At 49.9% G+C, this 22,168-nt stretch overlaps 1 protein-coding gene across 3 annotated transcripts in view; it reads right to left on the reverse strand.

Moving 5' to 3' along the window:
• Positions 1 to 22,168, reverse strand: part of LOC146064938 (low density lipoprotein receptor adapter protein 1-B-like) — a 110,016-nt gene that overhangs the window by 67,641 nt on the left and 20,207 nt on the right. For all 3 annotated transcript variants that reach the window (XM_083178981.1, XM_083178980.1, XM_083178979.1), the window contains exon 3: positions 18,618 to 18,730. In XM_083178981.1, the coding sequence (XP_083035107.1) occupies positions 18,618 to 18,730 (113 nt within the window). The remainder of the gene's footprint in view (positions 1 to 18,617; positions 18,731 to 22,168) is intronic.

Genomic DNA, 22,168 nt, shown 5'->3' on the forward strand with positions numbered 1-22,168 from the left:
GTATACAGACACTATATACACCTCCCCTGTGTATACAGACGCTATATATACCTCCCCTGTGTATACAGACACTATATACACCTCCCCTGTGTATACAGACGCTATATACACCTCCCCTGTGTATACAGACGCTACATACACCTCCCCTGTGTTTACAGATATTATATACACCTCCCCTGTGTACACAGACGCTCTACTGTGCTATATATCTCCTGAATATAGAGACACTGTACCTGCTGTGTATGTACCTGGGATGGGGGAGGGGGTATATGTCACCTGTATATAGAGACACTGTGTACCTGCTGTGTATGTACCTGGGATGGGGGGAAGGGGGGGGGGGTATATGTCACCTGTATATAGAGACACTGTGTACCTGCTGTGTATGTACCTGGGATTTGTGGGGGGTATATGTCACCTGTATATATAGACACTGTGTACCTGCTGTGTATGTACCTGGGATGGGAGGGAGGGGGGGGGGGTATATGTCACCTGTATATAGAGACACTGTGTACCTGCTGTGTATGCACCTGGGATGGGGGAGGGGGTATATGTCACCTGTATATATAGACACTGTGTACCTGCTGTGTATGTACCTGGGATGGGGGAGGGGGTATATGTCACCTGTATATAGAGACACTGTGTACCTGCTATGTATGTACCTGGGATGGGGGGGGGGGGGGGTATATGTCACCTGTATATATAGACACTGTACCTGCTGTGTATGTACCTGGGATGGGGGGGGGGGGGGTATGTCACCTGTATATAGAGACACTGTACCTGCTGTGTATGTACCTGGGATGGGGGCGGGGGGGTATATGTCACCTGTATATATAGACACTGTACCTGCTGTGTATGTACCTGGGATGGGGGGGGGTATATGTCACCTGTATATAGAGACACTGCACCTGCTGTGTATGTACCTGGGATGGGGGGGGTATATGTCACCTGTATATAGAGACACTGTGTACCTGCTGTGTATGTACCTGGGATGGGGGAGGGGGGGTATATGTCACCTGTATATAGAGACACTGTGTACCTGCTTTGTATGCACCTGGGATGGGGGGGGGTGTATGTCACCTGTATATAGAGACACTGTGTACCTGCTGTGTATGTACCTGGGATGGGGGGGGGGTATATGTCACCTGTATATAGAGACACTGTGTACCTGCTGTGTATGTACCTGGGATGGGGGGGGGGGGTTATATGTCACCTGTATATAGAGACACTGTACCTGCTGTGTATGTACCTGGGATGGGGGGGGGGGTATATGTCACCTGTATATAGAGACACTGTGTACCTGCTGTGTATGCACCTGGGATGGGGGGGGGGTATATGTCACCTGTATATAGAGACACTGTGTACCTGCTGTGTATGTACCTGGGATGGGGGGAGGGGGGGTATATGTCACCTGTATATAGAGACACTGTACCTGCTGTGTATGTACCTGGGATGGGGGGGGGGGTATATGTCACCTGTATATAGAGACACTGTGTACCTGCTGTGTATGCACCTGGGATGGGGGGAAGGGGGGGGGGGGTATATGTCACCTGTATATAGAGACACTGTGTACCTGCTGTGTATGTACCTGGGATGGGGGGAAGGGGGGGGGGGTATATGTCACCTGTATATAGAGACACTGTGTACCTGCTGTGTATGTACCTGGGATGGGGGAGGGGGGGTATATGTCACCTGTATATAGAGACACTGTGTACCTGCTTTGTATGCACCTGGGATGGGGGGGGGTGTATGTCACCTGTATATAGAGACACTGTGTACCTGCTGTGTATGTACCTGGGATGGGGGAGGGGGGGTATATGTCACCTGTATATAGAGACACTGTGTACCTGCTTTGTATGCACCTGGGATGGGGGGGGGTGTATGTCACCTGTATATAGAGACACTGTGTACCTGCTGTGTATGTACCTGGGATGGGGGGGGGGGGGTATATGTCACCTGTATATAGAGACACTGTACCTGCTGTGTATGTACCTGGGATGGGGGGGGGTATATGTCACCTGTATATAGAGACACTGTGTACCTGCTGTGTATGTACCTGGGATGGGGGGGGGGGGGGTATATGTCACCTGTATATAGAGACACTGTACCTGCTGTGTATGTACCTGGGATGGGGGGGGGGGGGTATATGTCACCTATATATAGAGACACTGTGTACCTGCTGTGTATGCACCTGGGATGGGGGAGGGGGGTATATGTCACCTGTATATAGAGACACTGTGTACCTGCTGTGTATGTACCTGGGATGGGGGGAGGGGGGGTATATGTCACCTGTATATAGAGACACTGTACCTGCTGTGTATGTACCTGGGATGGGGGGGGGGGGGGTATATGTCACCTATATATAGAGACACTGTGTACCTGCTGTGTATGCACCTGGGATGGGGGGGGGGGTATATGTCACCTGTATATAGAGACACTGTGTACCTGCTGTGTATGTACCTGGGATGGGGGGAGGGGGGGTATATGTCACCTGTATATAGAGACACTGTACCTGCTGTGTATGTACCTGGGATGGGGGGGGGGGTATATGTCACCTGTATATAGAGACACTGTGTACCTGCTGTGTATGTACCTGGGATGAGGGGGGGGGGGGTGTTATGTCACCTGTATATAGAGACACTGTGTACCTGCTGTGTATGTACCTGGGATGGGGGAGGGGGGTATATGTCACCTGTATATATAGACACTGTACCTGCTGTGTATGTACCTGGGATGGGGGAGGGGGGTATATGTCCCCTGTATATAGAGACACTGTACCTGCTGTGTATGTACCTGGGATGGGGGGGGGGGTATATGTCACCTGTATATAGAGACACTGTACCTGCTGTGTATGTACCTGGGATGGAGGAGGGGGTATATGTCACCTGTATATATAGACACTGTGTACCTGCTGTGTATGTATCTGGGATGGGGGGGGGGGGGGGGGGGAATATGTCACCTGTATATAGAGACACTGTGTACCTGCTGTGTATGTACCTGGGATGGGGGGGGGGGGGTATATGTCACCTGTATATAGAGACACTGTGTACCTGCTGTGTATGCACCTGGGATGGGGGGGGGTATATGTCACCTGTATATAGAGACACTGTACGTGCTGTGTATGTACCTGGGATGGGGGAGGGGGGGTATATGTCACCTGTATATAGAGACACTGTGTACCTGCTGTGTATGTACCTGGGATGGGGGGTGGGGTATATGTCACCTGTATATATAGACACTGTGTACCTGCTGTGTATGTACCTGGGATGGGGGGGGGGGGTATATGTCACCTGTATATAGAGACACTGTGTACCTGCTGTGTATGTACCTGGGATGGGGGGGAAGGGGGGGGGTATATGTCACCTGTATATAGAGACACTGTGTACCTGCTGTGTATGTACCTGGGATGGGGGGAAGGGAGGGGGGGTATATGTCACCTGTATATATAGACACTGTGTACCTGCTGTGTATGTACCTGGGATGGGGGGGGGGTATATGTCACCTGTATATAGAGACACTGTGTACCTGCTGTGTATGTACCTGGGATGGGGGGGGGGGGTATATGTCACCTGTATATATAGACACTGTGTACCTGCTGTGTATGTACCTGGGATGGGGGAGGGGGGGTATATGTCACCTGTATATAGAGACACTGTGTACCTGCTGTGTATGTACCTGGGATGGAGGGAGGGGGGGTATATGTCACCTGTATATAGAGACACTGTGCACCTGCTGTGTATGTACTCGGGATGGGGGAGGGGGTATATGTCACCTGTATATAGAGACACTGTACCTGCTGTGTATGCACCTGGGATGGGGGAGGGGGGGTATATGTCACCTGTATATAGAGACACTGTGTACCTGCTGTGTATGTACCTGGGATGGGGGGGGGGGTGTATGTCACCTGTATATAGAGACACTGTGTACCTGCTGTGTATGTACCTGGGATGGGGGGGGGGGGTTATATGTCACCTGTATATAGAGACACTGTACCTGCTGTGTATGCACCTGGGATGGGGGAGGGGGGGTATATGTCACCTGTATATAGAGACACTGTACCTGCTGTGTATGCACCTGGGATGGGGGAGGGGGGGTATATGTCACCTGTATATAGAGACACTGTGTACCTGCTGTGTATGTACCTGGGATGGGGGGGGGGGTGTATGTCACCTGTATATAGAGACACTGTGTACCTGCTGTGTATGTACCTGGGATGGGATGGGGGGATATATGTCACCTGTATATAGAGACACTGTGTACCTGCTGTGTATGTACCTGGGATGGGGGGGGGGGGTATATGTCACCTGTATATATAGACACTGTGTACCTGCTGTGTATGCACCTGGGATGGGGGGGGGGGGGTATATGTCACCTGTATATATAGACACGGTGTACCTGCTGTGTATGTACCTGGGATGGGGGGGGGATATATGTCACCTGTATATATAGACACTGTACCTGCTGTGTATGTACCTGGGATGGGGGGGGGGGGTTATATGTCACCTGTATATAGAGACACTGTGTACCTGCTGTGTATGTACCTGGGATTTGTGGGGGGTATATGTCACCTGTATATATAGACACTGTGTACCTGCTGTGTATGTACCTGGGATGGGGGGGGGGGTATATGTCACCTGTATATAGAGACACTGTATACCTGCTGTGTATGTACCTGGGATGGGGGAGGGGGTATATGTCACCTGTATATAGAGACACTGTGTACCTGCTGTGTATGTACCTGGGATGGGGGGGGGGGGGTATATGTCACCTGTATATAGAGACACTGTGTACCTGCTGTGTATGTACCTGGGATGGGGGGGGGGTATATGTCACCTGTATATAGAGACACTGTATACCTGCTGTGTATGTACCTGGGATGGGGGAGGGGGTATATGTCACCTGTATATAGAGACACTGTGTACCTGCTGTGTATGTACCTGGGATGGGGGGGGGGGGGGGGGGGTATATGTCACCTGTATATAGAGACACTGTGTACCTGCTGTGTATGTACCTGGGATGGGAGGGGGGGAGGGTATATGTCACCTGTATATAGAGACACTGTGTACCTGCTGTGTATGTACCTGGGATGGGGGGGGGGGGTATATGTCACCTGTATATATAGACACTGTGTACCTGCTGTGTATGTACCTGGGATGGGGGGGGGGGGTGTATGTCACCTGTATATAGAGACACTGTGTACCTGCTGTGTATGCACCTGGGATGGGGGGGGGGGTGTATGTCACCTGTATATAGAGACACTGTGTACCTGCTGTGTATGTACCTGGGATGGGGGGGGGGGTATATGTCACCTGTATATAGAGACACTGTATACCTGCTGTGTATGTACCTGGGATGGGAGGGGGGGAGGGTATATGTCACCTGTATATAGAGACACTGTGTACCTGCTGTGTATGTACCTGGGATGGGGGGGGGGGGGTATATGTCACCTGTATATATAGACACTGTGTACCTGCTGTGTATGTACCTGGGATGGGGGGGGGGGTGTATGTCACCTGTATATAGAGACACTGTGTACCTGCTGTGTATGTACCTGGGATGGGGGGGGGGGGTATATGTCACCTGTATATAGAGACACTGTGTACCTGCTGTGTATGCACCTGGGATGGGGGAGGGGGTATATGTCACCTGTATATAGAGACACTGTACCTGCTGTGTATGTACCTGGGATGGGGGGGTATATGTCACCTGTATATAGAGACACTGTGTACCTGCTGTGTATGCACCTGGGATGGGGGAGGGGGGGTATATGTCACCTGTATATAGAGACACTGTGTACCTGCTGTGTATGTACCTGGGATGGGGGAGGGGGTATATGTCACCTGTATATAGAGACACTGTGTACCTGCTGTGTATGTACCTGGGAGGGGGGGGGGGTATATGTCACCTGTATATATAGACACTGTGTACCTGCTGTGTATGTACCTGGGATGGGGGGAAGGGGGGGGTATATATCACCTGTATATAGAGACACTGTGTACCTGCTGTGTATGCACCTGGGATGGGGGGGGGGTATATGTCACCTGTATATAGAGACACTGTACCTGCTGTGTATGCACCTGGGATGGGGGGGGGGGTATAGGTCACCTGTATATAGAGACACTGTACCTGCTGTGTATGTACCTGGGATGGGGGGGGGTATATGTCACCTGTATATAGAGACACTGTACCTGCTGTGTATGCACCTGGGATGGGGGAGGGGGTATATGTCACCTGTATATAGAGACACTGTGTACCTGCTGTGTATGTACCTGGGATGGGGGGGGGTATATGTCACCTGTATATAGAGACACTGTGTACCTGCTGTGTATGTACCTGGGATGGGGGGGGGGGTATATGTCACCTGTATATAGAGACACTGTACCTGCTGTGTATGCACCTGGGATGGGGGGGGGGGTATAGGTCACCTGTATATAGAGACACTGTGTACCTGCTGTGTATGTACCTGGGATGGGGGGGGGGTATATGTCACCTGTATATAGAGACACTGTACCTGCTGTGTATGCACCTGGGATGGGGGGGGGGGTATAGGTCACCTGTATATAGAGACACTGTGTACCTGCTGTGTATGTACCTGGGATGGGGGAGGGGGTATATGTCACCTGTATATAGAGACACTGTGTACCTGCTGTGTATGTACCTGGGATGGGGGAGGGGGTATATGTCACCTGTATATATAGACACTGTACCTGCTGTGTATGTACCTGGGATGGGGGGGGGTATATGTCACCTGTATATAGAGACACTGTGTACCTGCTGTGTATGCACCTGGGATGGGGGAGGGGGGTATATGTCACCTGTATATAGAGACACTGTACCTGCTGTGTATGTACCTGGGATGGGGGGGGGGGTATATGTCACCTGTATATAGAGACACTGTATACCTGCTGTGTATGTACCTGGGATGGGGGGAGGGGGGTATGTCACCTGTATATAGAGACACTGTGTACCTGCTGTGTATGTACCTGGGATGGGGGAGGGGGGTATATGTCACCTGTATATAGAGACACTGTGTACCTGCTTTGTATGCACCTGGGATGGGGGGGGTATATGTCACCTGTATATAGAGACACTGTGTACCTGCTGTGTATGTACCTGGGATGGGGGAGGGGGGGTATATGTCACCTGTATATAGAGACACTGTGTACCTGCTGTGTATGTACCTGGGATGGGGGGGGGTATATGTCACCTGTATATAGAGACACTGTACGTGCTGTGTATGTGTGACGACCCCAGGCTCATAATGTGCATTACTTTTGCCTCATGTATATTCCGCCTTGAGAAAGGCAGCGTTTAGAGCTTTGCACGGGTCCTGGGGCCACACACGATTCTGCGATCACACAGAAAGCACGCAATAGCAAGGTCCAACGGAACCTTTATTACATAGAGACTAAATAAACATGTAAACCGTAACCACACTATGTACATATATATACAGGTAGCATTACTTTAAACACAGTTATGAATAGACCAATATGACTAGAACCACACAAAGCAAGAACCCCTCCCCCAATACCAGGAATATCCACCTCAGGGAATACTTGCGTCTGCTGGATGTTGGTTGCTGGGAGGGCGATGATGGTGTCCTGCTGATCTTGGCCTGCGCCAATCACTACTCCTGGGAGTAGGGCACCCTGGAAAAGTCACCCAGCTCCTGCTGGCACACTTAAGCCAGGCACCTGTGATGCTCTGGTGGGGGCAGTATGCTTGGCTGTGTCCCCATCTACCAGCACCAGGCGGACAGGCTTGGTTCCTGGCAGCCGCCTCTCTCTGCAGTCTCTCAAACTCAACAACAACCCCCACCCCTCGTGCGTGCCCTCTTCAAAACTTCCATCCTCCCAGAATGCTCCGCTCCCCTGGTGACCTCACGGAGTGTCCTGATTGGAGGGATTTCAATCCTGCTCTTTAGAAGGTGTCTCAGAGCTATGTGGAGACCCCCTGTGGTTTTGGAGACATGTAGTCTGCAATGACTGCCCTTAGAACAAAGGCCAGGTAATTATGCTGATAAGGAAAATGTCCACTTTGGGATTGTATAATGAGCCATGTTAACCCCTTGTAGTCATTTGTGATGTCACAGCCCCCTCAGCTGATTGCTGCTTCCTGTGCAGGGGGGTTGTGAGCACAGGGGGAGAGGGGGGGTCAGTCCTGGCTTTCCCATGTATCACTCACACTGGATGGCAGGAAATTGCACACATGCAATAAACAGTACATTACCGAGACAGACATCTATCAGGCTCAGGGGTATATGCCCTGATAGGCCCAACACTTATAAGAACAAGGGACTACTTCCCGAAACAACTGGTATCTAATAAAGTCACATTTTATTACTATAGAACACACAGTCCTGTGGATAGCTCCATTAGTGTGAGAGGCACAGCTCCCAGGAGGTTGCAGTCTGTGAATTCAGCTAAGAGGGTGTCTGTGTCTCTGGGCTGTATTTAGGAATTTTGGGGTGTCTACCCCCTCATGATCCAGGTGCGGGGGTGCACAAATGATGGTTCATGACACACCTCCCCCTTCCTAAATCCGGTCAGAGGGGCTAGCTCCGCGATCGGAGCCAGTCAGGATGACCGGGCCCAGAGATCGCATGCGGGCATGATCCCGCTCATCCTGTCGGGACAACCCACAACCCTTTGGGTGTTCCTTCTTCCTCTTGGGTTTGGCGAATCGTCCCAGGGGCTGCGGGTCAGGTATAACCACTACCCCTGTGGCCTGGGCCGACATCACCCCTTTCCCGCCTGGGTCACCCCAAGGTGTGCATATGTTACCCTTGGGGAGGACCGGCTCCTGGTCCGGGTGAGTGGGGTCTGAGGTCAGCAGTTTACCATTTGCAACACACCTTCCCGCATCCCCGTGACCGGGTTTTCCCCTGTCATGTGGAAAGCTTTCCTCCTCGCCTTCCCTTTTGGTTGTTCCTCCTCCCTCCGCCTCTGGCGCAACTGGGAGGGGCCTGATCTGCACACTCAGACCAGCATCATGGAACCTGGCCGCTCTCAACAACAGTGCTGATGTTGGCTGTAGAGTAGTGGTGGGTACCGTCAATGTTCCTCCCTCCAACGCCTTCACATCCACCCCACTTGGGTCGGAAACCTCCCCCAGCCCCGGAAACAGCTGGGCCTCCACTGGGCAACCTTCCATCCCTGTCTGTTCATCCACCTCGCAGGGCTTCCGCACACTCTGCCCCCACCTGCCCCTAGCAATAGGCAGTGGCCCAGGGAATTCTCCTCCACCCCATGGCTGCAGAAGAGCAGGGGGTATCCGCATTCCTTCTCCTGCTCTTCCCTCAAAAGCTTCCCCCTTTGGGCCGAACACCTCCCCCAGCCCTTGGAACAACAACTGCTGGGCCTCCCCTGGGCAAACTTCCATCTTCCCCAGGGTGCACTGGTTCCCCAGCCTGGCTATGAGAGGGACTGGTGGGGTGGCATTGTACAGCAGCACTGCTGGCATCTCCCTTACAGCCCCAGGTGCAAACTCACATTCTCTTGCTCGTGCCATGCTGGGTGGTGAGGTGTCTTCCTCTGAGGCGCAGGGGGGTGATGAGCTATGCCTCTGACCATCCCCTCCATGTTTGCTTGCTTGGCTGCCTGTTTGCTGCAGTGGCTCCCCGGGCACATAATTACAGTTAGTCACTCTTGCAGGGGACTCACAGTAGCGCTGCACCCCAGCCTCTACTCCCTGCTCTGGCACCCCGGTCACGTACCTGCCTTTTAACTTCAGATCCTCCTGGCTCTGATGGCTAAGTGGGAACAGTCCTGGATAATCCTCCTGGGGGGGTGGAGCGGCGGAGCACACACCAGACACATTTTCTTCCATCTCCCCCTGCTGAATATGCTGGGGATCCTGTGGCAAGATGCCCTCATTCGCTGGGCCGCTGGTGGTCCTGTAAGGGAGAATTACTGCCCCCTCGGCTGGGGCACAATCATTGCAGACCCCCTGGCCGCTAGTTTCAAAGTCTCCATCTCCCACATCTGCAAAAGGGAAGATGTACTGCCATTCTTCCTGGGGTGCCATTTTTGGGTGCACCCCCATCCTTTGGCTAGCTGCTTGGAGCAGTGGCTGACCACTGCTTTGTACCTCCTGTGGCGAGGACTCAGCAATCACAGCCCCAGCCTCCGAGGTCTGCTCTGCTCTGGGGCTATTCTCTGGGGCAGCCCCTGCACTGTATACTGGCACTGCTCCATCTATCACGGGCTCCGTGTGCACCAGTCCATCATCACCATGTGGGGCCACAGTGCCCAGCTCTGCCACACTACTTGGCACAATGCAGGGGGAATAAATATCCTCTTCCCGATATCCATCTGCCACAATCACAGTCCATGATGTTAGGGCTCCTTTAGAGTCCCAGGTCCCTGGTGCGATATCGCAGGGACACTCCACAGCTCGTTCCTCATTTCCCAACTCGCTGAATGGGAACAGTTCTGTGATTTCTCCCGGTGTCAGAGGGGAATTTAGTTCAGTGTCTCTGTGCGGATGCACAAGCTGCAGCAGCCGACGTTCCTCTGCCTCTACCCTCTGACACTGGTCCAGCCACTCTGGAGAATTCAGCTGCCCCTGTGCTAGGGCGACTCTCTCTGCATTCTCATAGCAATGCAGGAGACACTGCAACTGCTCCTGGACACTTCTCAGTTCCCCTGGACACAGGACCCAGTTTCTATACGCGCTGAACGCATGTAGCGGGTCCTCTTGCTGCTCGTACACCCATCGGATAAGAGTGCAGTGTGAGCGGCCTTCAGGGGGTGTGCTGCATCGTAGCCTCCATTCCGCAATTAGGTCCTCCAGACTCATTCTTGCTAATGGAGCTCCAGATTCTGCAGGCCACAGATCCTCCGCCTCCCCCCCTGGGATCTCGGTAGTGGACCCCTCGGTCATCCACCCCGGTGGCACCATCAACTCCTCCTCCCTTTGAGTTCTCTTCGCGGGCTCCTTCCCAGGACCCACTTTACCCGGTGCTGGCACGCTGGCCTCAGCGACCCGGCTTCTGTGCATTAGCTGATGCGTGGCGTTACTTACTTCTGTGACAAAAGCCTCCCACGCCACCGTATGCAGCAGGTTCCCTGCAGCAGCCTCAAATACATACTGCTCAAATTCATCGGTCAGGTAAGCTGCTTTCTCCTCTGTAGTAGCTCCTGTCCATACATTAATCCACCGATATGCTGCTTCCCAATCCTCCCAGAGGGGCTGCATCAGCGTGGATGGACTGCTCAGGTCCCATTCCTCAGCCAGACGACTCCATGACGATTCCTCATCTATGAGCCTCACTGCTCTGGGCAACTGTGGGCACCTCTTGCCTCTCTTTAGACGTTTCTGTCCTTTTCCTGGCCCCATTCTCCAAACGTGCTGCACTAGTAGGGCTTGGCCAGCATCACTTGCTGAACCCCCTCACTTCAGCTTCCGTTTCTGGGCCACGGCACACTCCACCGTTCTCACGCTTGCAGGGAAAGTCCCCTGGACAAGCAGGCACTTAAGCGGAATTCTTCCCTCGCGTAATGCCCTCGCACAGGAACCTTTTTCTTCCTCCCCGGTGTTCCAGCTAGGTTTATAAGAGCTCTGCTCTGTGTGGTTCTATACTACTGGGTTACGGACTATTGCGCCTTTAGAGCTTGGCCGCATACCGATACGGACCCCTGGCTCTGCCCGGACGTCGGGCCTGTGTGATCCCCACTGCTTGCCACCAATTGTGACGACCCCAGGCTCATAATGTGCATTACTTTTGCCTCATGTATATTCCGCCTTGAGAAAGGCAGCGTTTAGAGCTTTGCACGGGTCCTGGGGCCACACACGATTCTGCGATCACACAGAAAGCACGCAATAGCAAGGTCCAACGGAACCTTTATTACATAGAGACTAAATAAACATGTAAACCGTAACCACACTATGTACATATATATACAGGTAGCATTACTTTAAACACAGTTATGAATAGACCAATATGACTAGAACCACACAAAGCAAGAACCCCTCCCCCAATACCAGGAATATCCACCTCAGGGAATACTTGCGTCTGCTGGATGTTGGTTGCTGGGAGGGCGATGATGGTGTCCTGCTGATCTTGGCCTGCGCCAATCACTACTCCTGGGAGTAGGGCACCCTGGAAAAGTCACCCAGCTCCTGCTGGCACACTTAAGCCAGGCACCTGTGATGCTCTGGTGGGGGCAGTATGCTTGGCTGTGTCCCCATCTACCAGCACCAGGCGGACAGGCTTGGTTCCTGGCAGCCGCCTCTCTCTGCAGTCTCTCAAACTCAACAACAACCCCCACCCCTCGTGCGTGCCCTCTTCAAAACTTCCATCCTCCCAGAATGCTCCGCTCCCCTGGTGACCTCACGGAGTGTCCTGATTGGAGGGATTTCAATCCTGCTCTTTAGAAGGTGTCTCAGAGCTATGTGGAGACCCCCTGTGGTTTTGGAGACATGTAGTCTGCAATGACTGCCCTTAGAACAAAGGCCAGGTAATTATGCTGATAAGGAAAATGTCCACTTTGGGATTGTATAATGAGCCATGTTAACCCCTTGTAGTCATTTGTGATGTCACAGCCCCCTCAGCTGATTGCTGCTTCCTGTGCAGGGGGGTTGTGAGCACAGGGGGAGAGGGGGGGTCAGTCCTGGCTTTCCCATGTATCACTCACACTGGATGGCAGGAAATTGCACACATGCAATAAACAGTACATTACCGAGACAGACATCTATCAGGCTCAGGGGTATATGCCCTGATAGGCCCAACACTTATAAGAACAAGGGACTACTTCCCGAAACAACTGGTATCTAATAAAGTCACATTTTATTACTATAGAACACACAGTCCTGTGGATAGCTCCATTAGTGTGAGAGGCACAGCTCCCAGGAGGTTGCAGTCTGTGAATTCAGCTAAGAGGGTGTCTGTGTCTCTGGGCTGTATTTAGGAATTTTGGGGTGTCTACCCCCTCATGATCCAGGTGCGGGGGTGCACAAATGATGGTTCATGACAGTATGTACCTGGGATGGGGGAGGGGGGGTATATGTCACCTGTATATATAGACACTGTGTACCTGCTGTGTATGTACCTGGGATGGGGGGGGGTATATGTCACCTGTATATAGAGACACTGTACGTGCTGTGTATGTACCTGGGATGGGGGAGGGGGGGTATATGTCACCTGTATATAGAGACACTGTGTACCTGCTGTGTATGTACCTGGGATGGGGGAGGGGGTATATGTCACCTGTATATAGAGACACTGTGTACCTGCTGTGTATGTACCTGGGATGGGGGAGGGGGTATATGTCACCTGTATATAGAGACACTGTGTACCTGCTGTGTATGTACCTGGGATGGGGGGGGGGGGGGGGTATAGGTCACCTGTATATAGAGACACTGTACCTGCTGTGTATGTACCTGGGATGGGGGAGGGGGGGTATATGTCACCTGTATATAGAGACACTGTGTACCTGCTGTGTATGCACCTGGGATGGGGGAGGGGGTATATGTCACCTGTATATAGAGACACTGTACCTGCTGTGTATGTACCTGGGATGGGGGAGGGGGGGTATATGTCACCTGTATATAGAGACACTGTGTACCTGCTGTGTATGTACCTGGGATGGGGGAGGGGGGGTATATGTCACCTGTATATAGAGACACTGTGTACCTGCTGTGTATGTACCTGGGATGGGGGGGAAGGGGGGGGTATATGTCACCTGTATATATAGACACTGTGTACCTGCTGTGTATGTACCTGGGATGGGGGGGGGGGGGTATATGTCACCTGTATATAGAGACACTGTGTACCTGCTGTGTATGCACCTGGGATGGGGGGGGGGGGGTATATGTCACCTGTATATATAGACACGGTGTACCTGCTGTGTATGTACCTGGGATGGGGGGGGGATATATGTCACCTGTATATAGAGACACTGTGTACCTGCTGTGTATGTACCTGGGATGGGGGGGGGGTATATGTCACCTGTATATAGAGACACTGTGTACCTGCTGTGTATGTACCTGGGATGGGGGGGGGGTATATGTCACCTGTATATAGAGACACTGTGTACCTGCTGTGTATGTACCTGGGATGGGGGGAAGGGGGGGGGGTATATGTCACCTGTATATATAGACACTGTGTACCTGCTGTGTATGTACCTGGGATGGGGGGGGGGTATATGTCACCTGTATATATAGACACTGTGTACCTGCTGTGTATGTACCTGGGATGGGGGGGGTATATGTCACCTGTATATAGAGACACTGTGTACCTGCTGTGTATGTACCTGGGATGGGGGGGGGGTATATGTCACCTGTATATAGAGACACTGTGTACCTGCTGTGTATGTACCTGGGATGGGAGGGGGGGGGGGTATATGTCACCTGTATATAGAGACACTGTGTACCTGCTGTGTATGCACCTGGGATGGGGGGGGGGGTATATGTCACCTGTATATAGAGACACTGTACCTGCTGTGTATGTACCTGGGATGGAGGGAGGGGGGTATATGTCACCTGTATATAGAGACACTGTGTACCTGCTGTGTATGTACCTGGGATGGGGGGGGGGGGGGGGTATATGTCACCTGTATATATAGACACTGTACCTGCTGTGTATGTACCTGGGATGGGGGGGGGGGGGGGTATATGTCACCTGTATATAGAGACACTGTGTACCTGCTGTGTATGTACCTGGGATGGGGGGGGTGTGTATGTCACCTGTATATAGAGACACTGTGCACCTGCTGTGTATGTACCTGGGATGGGGGGGGGGGGTATATGTCACCTGTATGTAGAGACACTGTATACCTGCTGTGTATGTACCTGGGATGGGGGAGGGGGTATATGTCACTTGTATATATAGACACTGTGTACCTGCTGTGTATGTACCTGGGATGGGGGGTGGGGGTATATGTCACCTGTATATAGAGACACTGTACCTGCTATGTATGTACCTGGGATGGGGGGTGGGGGTATATGTCACCTGTATATAGAGACACTGTACCTGCTGTGTATGTACCTGGGATGGAGGGAGGGGGGTATATGTCACCTGTATATAGAGACACTGTACCTGCTGTGTATGTACCTGGGATGGGGGGGGGGGGGGGGGTTTATGTCACCTGTATATAGAGACACTGTGTACCTGCTGTGTATGTACCTGGGATGGGGGGGGGGGGGTATATGTCACCTGTATATAGAGTCACTGTGTACCTGCTGTGTATGCACCTGGGATGGGGGGGGGGGGGGTATATGTCACCTGTATATAGAGACACTGTGCACCTGCTGTGTATGTACCTGGGATGGGGGGGGGGGGGGTATATGTCACCTGTATATAGAGACACTGTGTACCTGCTGTGTATGTACCTGGGATGGGGGGGGGGTATATGTCACCTGTATATAGAGACACTGTACCTGCTGTGTATGTACCTGGGATGGGGGGGGTGTGTATGTCACCTGTATATAGAGACACTGTGTACCTGCTGTGTATGTACCTGGGATGGGGGGGGGGGGGTATATGTCACCTGTATATAGAGACAATGTGTACCTGCTGTGTATGCACCTGGGATGGGGGGAAGGGGGGGGGGTATATGTCACCTGTATATAGAGACACTGTGTACCTGCTGTGTATGTACCTGGGATGGGGGGGGGGGGTATATGTCACCTGTATATAGACACACTGTGTACCTGCTGTGTATGTACCTGGGATGGGGGGGGGGGGGTATATGTCACCTGTATATAGAGACAATGTGTACCTGCTGTGTATGCACCTGGGATGGGGGAAAGGGGGGGGGGGTATATGTCACCTGTATATAGACACACTGTGTACCTGCTGTGTATGTACCTGGGATGGGGGGGGGGGGGTATATGTCACCTGTATATAGAGACACTGTACCTGCTGTGTATGTACCTGGGATGGGGGTATATGTCACCTGTATATAGAGACACTGTGTACCTGCTGTGTATGTACCTGGGATGGGGGGGGGGGGGTATATGTCACCTGTATATAGAGACACTGTGTACCTGCTGTGTATGTACCTGGGATGGGGGGTATATGTCACCTGTATATAGAGACACTGTGTACCTGCTGTGTATGCACCTGGGATGGGGGGGGGGGTATATGTCACCTGTATATAGAGACACTGTGTACCTGCTGTGTATGTACCTGGGATGGGGGGGGGGGTATATGTCACCTGTATATAGACACACTGTGTACCTGCTGTGTATGTACCTGGGATGGGGGGGGGGGGGTATATGTCACCTGTATATAGAGACAATGTGTACCTGCTGTGTATGCACCTGGGATGGGGGGAAGGGGGGGGGTATATGTCACCTGTATATAGAGACACTGTGTACCTGCTGTGTATGTAACTGGGATGGGGGGTGGGGGTATATGTCACCTGTATATAGAGACACTGTACCTGCTGTGTATGTACCTGGGATGGGGGTATATGTCACCTGTATATAGAGACACTGTGTACCTGCTGTGTATGTACCTGGGATGGGGGGGGGGGGGGGTATATGTCACCTGTATATAGACACTGTGTACCTGCTGTGTATGTACCTGGGATGGGGGAGGGGGGGTATATGTCACCTGTATATAGAGACACTGTGTACCTGCTGTGTATGTACCTGGGATGGGATGGGGGGATATATGTCACCTGTATATAGAGACACTGTGTACCTGCTGTGTATGTACCTGGGATGGGGGGTGGGGGTATATGTCACCTGTATATAGAGACACTGTGTACCTGCTGTGTATGCACCTGGGATGGGGGGGGGGTATATGTCACCTGTATATAGAGACACTGTGTACCTGCTGTGTATGTACCTGGGATGGGGGGGGGGGGGGGTATAGGTCACCTGTATATAGAGACACTGTACCTGCTGTGTATGTACCTGGGATGGGGGGGGGGGGTATATGTCACCTGTATATAGAGACACTGTGTACCTGCTGTGTATGTACCTGGGATGGGGGAGGGGGTATATGTCACCTGTATATAGAGACACTGTGTACCTGCTGTGTATGTACCTGGGATGGGGGGGGGGGTATATGTCACCTGTATATAGAGACACTGTACCTGCTGTGTATGTACCTGGGATGGGGGGGGGGGGGGTATATGTCACCTGTATATAGAGACACTGTGTACCTGCTGTGTATGTACCTGGGATGGGGGGGGTATATGTCACCTGTATATAGAGACACTGTGTACCTGCTGTGTATGTACCTGGGATGGGGGGGGGGTATATGTCACCTGTATATAGAGACACTGTGTACCTGCTGTGTATGTACCTGGGATGGGGGGGGGGGGTATATGTCACCTGTATATAGAGACACTGTGTACCTGCTGTGTATGTACCTGGGATGGGGGGGGGTATATGTCACCTGTATATAGAGACACTGTGTACCTGCTGTGTATGTACCTGGGATGGGGGGGGGGGGGGTATATGTCACCTGTATATAGAGACACTGTACCTGCTGTGTATGCACCTGGGATGGGGGGAAGGGGGTATATGTCACCTGTATATAGAGACACTGTGTACCTGCTGTGTATGTACCTGGGATGGGGGGTGGGGTATATGTCACCTGTATATATAGACACTGTGTACCTGCTGTGTATGTACCTGGGATGGGGGGGGGGGGTATATGTCACCTGTATATAGAGACACTGTACCTGCTGTGTATGTACCTGGGATGGGGGAGGGGGTATATGTCACCTGTATATAGAGACACTGTACCTGCTGTGTATGTACCTGGGATGGGGGGGGGGGGTATATGTCACCTGTATATATAGACACTGTGTACCTGCTGTGTATGTACCTGGGATGGGGGGGGGGGGGTATATGTCACCTGTATATATAGACACTGTGTACCTGCTGTGTATGTACCTGGGATGGGGGAGGGGGGTATATGTCACCTGTATATATAGACACTGTACCTGCTGTGTATGTACCTGGGATGGGGGCGGGGGGGTATATGTCACCTGTATATAGAGACACTGTGTACCTGCTGTGTATGCACCTGGGATGGGGGGGGATATATGTCACATGTATATAGAGACACTGTGTACCTGCTGTGTATGTACCTGGGATGGGGGGGGGGTATATGTTACCTGTATATATAGACACTGTACCTGCTGTGTATGCACCTGGGATGGGGGGGGAGGGTATATGTCACCTGTATATAGAGACACTGTGTACCTGCTGTGTATGCACCTGGGATGGGGGGGCGGGGGGGTATATGTCACCTGTATATAGAGACACTGTGTACCTGCTGTGTATGTACCTGGGATGGGGGGGGGGGGGGGGTATATGTCACCTGTATATATAGACACTGTACCTGCTGTGTATGTACCTGGGATGGGGGGGGGGGGGGGGTATATGTCACCTGTATATAGACACTGTGTACCTGCTGTGTATGTACCTGGGATGGGGGGGGGGGTATATGTCACCTGTATATAGAGACACTGTGTACCTGCTGTGTATGTACCTGGGATTTGTGGGGGGTATATGTCACCTGTATATAGAGTCACTGTGTACCTGCTGTGTATGCACCTGGGATGGGGGGGGAGGGTATATGTCACCTGTATATAGAGACACTGTGTACCTGCTGTGTATGCACCTGGGATGGAGGAGGGGGTGTAGGTCACCTGTATATAGCCACGTTCTCCATCTGTTCCCCGGACACCGCATCCTGTACAGCGAGCCCTCGCGCAGTCACGGTTAATATGACTTTCTGCAGCTTGTTGGCGCCGGCGCGGGTCTGTGTGATAGGAGGTCAGAGGTCAGTGCAGTCAGCGGGGAGATAATGAGGATATTATACAGGTATCAGGCTATAATACACGGGTTATTATACATGGGTTATTATACACGGGTTATTATACACGGGTTATTATACACGGGTTATTATACACGGGTTATTATACACGGATTATTATACACGGGTTATTATACACAGAGTATTATACACATATGGGGCTATTATACACAGATTATTGTACGGGTATGGGGCTATTATACGCAGATTATTATACACGTATGGGGTTATTATACACAGGTTATTATACACGTATAAGGCTATTATACACAGATTATTAAACACGTATGGGGTTATTATACACAGATTATTATACAGGTATGGGGCTATTATACACAGGTTATTATACGGGTATGGGGCTATTATACACAGATTATTATACACGTATGGGGTTATTATACACAGATTATTATACGGGTATGGGGCTATTATACACAGATTATTATACACGTATGGGGTTATTATACACAGATTATTGTACGGGTATGGGGCTATTATACACAGGTTATTATACACGTATGGGGCTATTATACACAGATTATTATACGGGTATGGGGCTATTATACACAGATTATTGTACGGGTATGGGGCTATTATACACAAATTATTATACACAGGTTATTATACACAGATTATTATACGGGTATGGGGCTATTATACACAGATTATTATACACGTATGGGGCTATTATACACAGAGTATTATACACGTATGGGGTTATTATACACAGGTTATTATACACGTATGGGGCTATTATACACAGAGTATTATACACGTATGAGGCTATTATACACAGAGTATTATACACGTATGGGGCTATTATACACAGATTATTATACACGTATGGGGTTATTATACACAGATTATTATACACGTATGGGGCTATTATACACAGGTTATTATACACGTATGGGGCTATTATACACAGGTTATTATACACGTATGGGGCTATTATACACAGATTATTATACACGTATGGGGCTATTATACACAGATTATTATACACGTATGGGGCTATTATACACAGATTATTATATGGGTATGGGGCTATTATACACAGATTATTATACACGTATGGGGCTATTATACACAGATTATTATACACATATGGGGCTATTATACACAGATTATTATACACGTATGGGGCTATTATACACAGATTATTATACAGGTATGGGGCTATTATACACAGATTATTATACAGGTATGGGGCTATTATACGATTATTATACGGGTATGGGGCTATTATACACAGATCATTATACACGTATGGGGCTATTATACACAGATTATTATACACGTATGGGGCTATTATACACAGATTATTATACACGTATGGGGCTATTATACACAGATTATTATACACGTATGGGGCTATTATACACAGATTATTATACGGGTATGGGGCTATTATACACAGATTATTATACACGTATCTGGCTATTATACACAGATTATTATACAGGTATGGGGCTATTATACACAGGTTATTATACGGGTATGGGGCTATTATACACAGGTTATTATACGGGTATGGGGCTATTATACACAGATTATTATACACGTATGGGGCTATTATACACAGATTATTATACACGTATGGGGCTATTATACACAGATTATTATACACGTATGGGGCTATTATACACAGATTATTGTACGGGTATGGGGTTATTATACACAGGTTATTATACACGTATGGGGCTATTATACACAGATTATTATACACGTATGGGGCTATTATACACAGATTATTATACACGTATGGGGCTATTATACACAGATTATTATACACGTATCTGGCTATTATACACAGATTATTATACAGGTATGGGGCTATTATACACAGATTATTATACAGGTATGGGGCTATTATACACAGAGTATTATACACGTATGGGGCTATTATACACAGATTATTATACGGGTATGGGGCTATTATACACAGATTATTATACAGGTATGGGGCTATTATACACAGGTTATTATACAGGTATGGGGCTATTATACACAGATTATTATACACGTATGGGGCTATTACACACAGGTTATTATACACGTATGGGGCTATTATACACAGATTATTATACACGTATGGGGCTATTATACACAGATTATTATACACGTATGGGGCTATTATACACAGATTATTATACGGGTATGGGGCTATTATACACAGATTATTATACAGGTATGGGGCTATTATACACAGATTATTATACGGGTATGGGGCTATTATACACAGATTATTATACAGGTATGGGGCTATTATACACAGAGTATTATACACAGATTATTATACACGTATGGGGCTATTATACACAGATTATTATACGGGTATGGGGTTATTATACACAGATTATTATACACGTATGGGGCTATTATACACAAATTATTATACACGTATCTGGCTATTATACACAGATTATTATACAGGTATGGGGCTATTATACACAGAGTATTATACACGTATGGGGCTATTATACACAGATTATTATACACGTATGGGGCTATTATACACAGATTATTATACACGTATGGGGCTATTATACACAGATTATTATACACGTATGGGGTTATTATACACAGATTATTATACACGTATGGGGCTATTATACACAAATTATTATACACGTATCTGGCTATTATACACAGATTATTATACAGGTATGGGGCTATTACACACAGATTATTATACACGTATGGGGCTATTATACACAGATTATTATACACGTATGGGGCTGTGAAGATACGAGGTTCCTCAATCACTCAGACACTGAGCAGATGAAACCAAAATATGGTTTATTTTTATCACAGCACACACATGTAGATAAAGACAGGAACCAGAGGCAAATGTAGCATATAAACGTTATCGGGTAGCAAAGTCCTTGTAGCATCACAGTCCAAATAACAAAACTATCACTTATTCCACACAGCAGTGATAGCAGATAAGTCCACACGATACCTAGACAGAGCATAACCTCTTAGTCCAGGACAGTCCATCAAAATCTCTCTCCTGGCTTGTCTGCAAGTCATTTTAAAAACTTCTCAATTCCCACGGTGCACAAACCGAAAGTGGGCTTGCAGTGGATCTTGATTGGTGGATTCAAGAGTCAGGTATCACCCCCTCCCAGCTACTGCTGCTGCCCCCCCCCCTGCTGGGGTCGGTTCCAGAAAGTCTGGAAGTGGCCAGAGATATGCAGAGCAGTGTCAATACAACGAACAATAACCAGCTGATTACGTTGTGTGGTGGTCACCCCCTGTGGACAACCTTCCTGTTGATAGCAGGAGAATTTGATCACCCCCTGTGGTGCCCGGTTCCACTAAGTCTGGTATTGACACAAAGGACTGAAGATAGAGACACAAACACAGTCTGATTACATT

Source organism: Crinia signifera, chromosome 3 (assembly GCF_055691185.1).
Source record: "Crinia signifera chromosome 3, ASM5569118v1, whole genome shotgun sequence".
In the NCBI taxonomy this organism is placed as follows: Eukaryota; Metazoa; Chordata; class Amphibia; order Anura; family Myobatrachidae; genus Crinia; species Crinia signifera.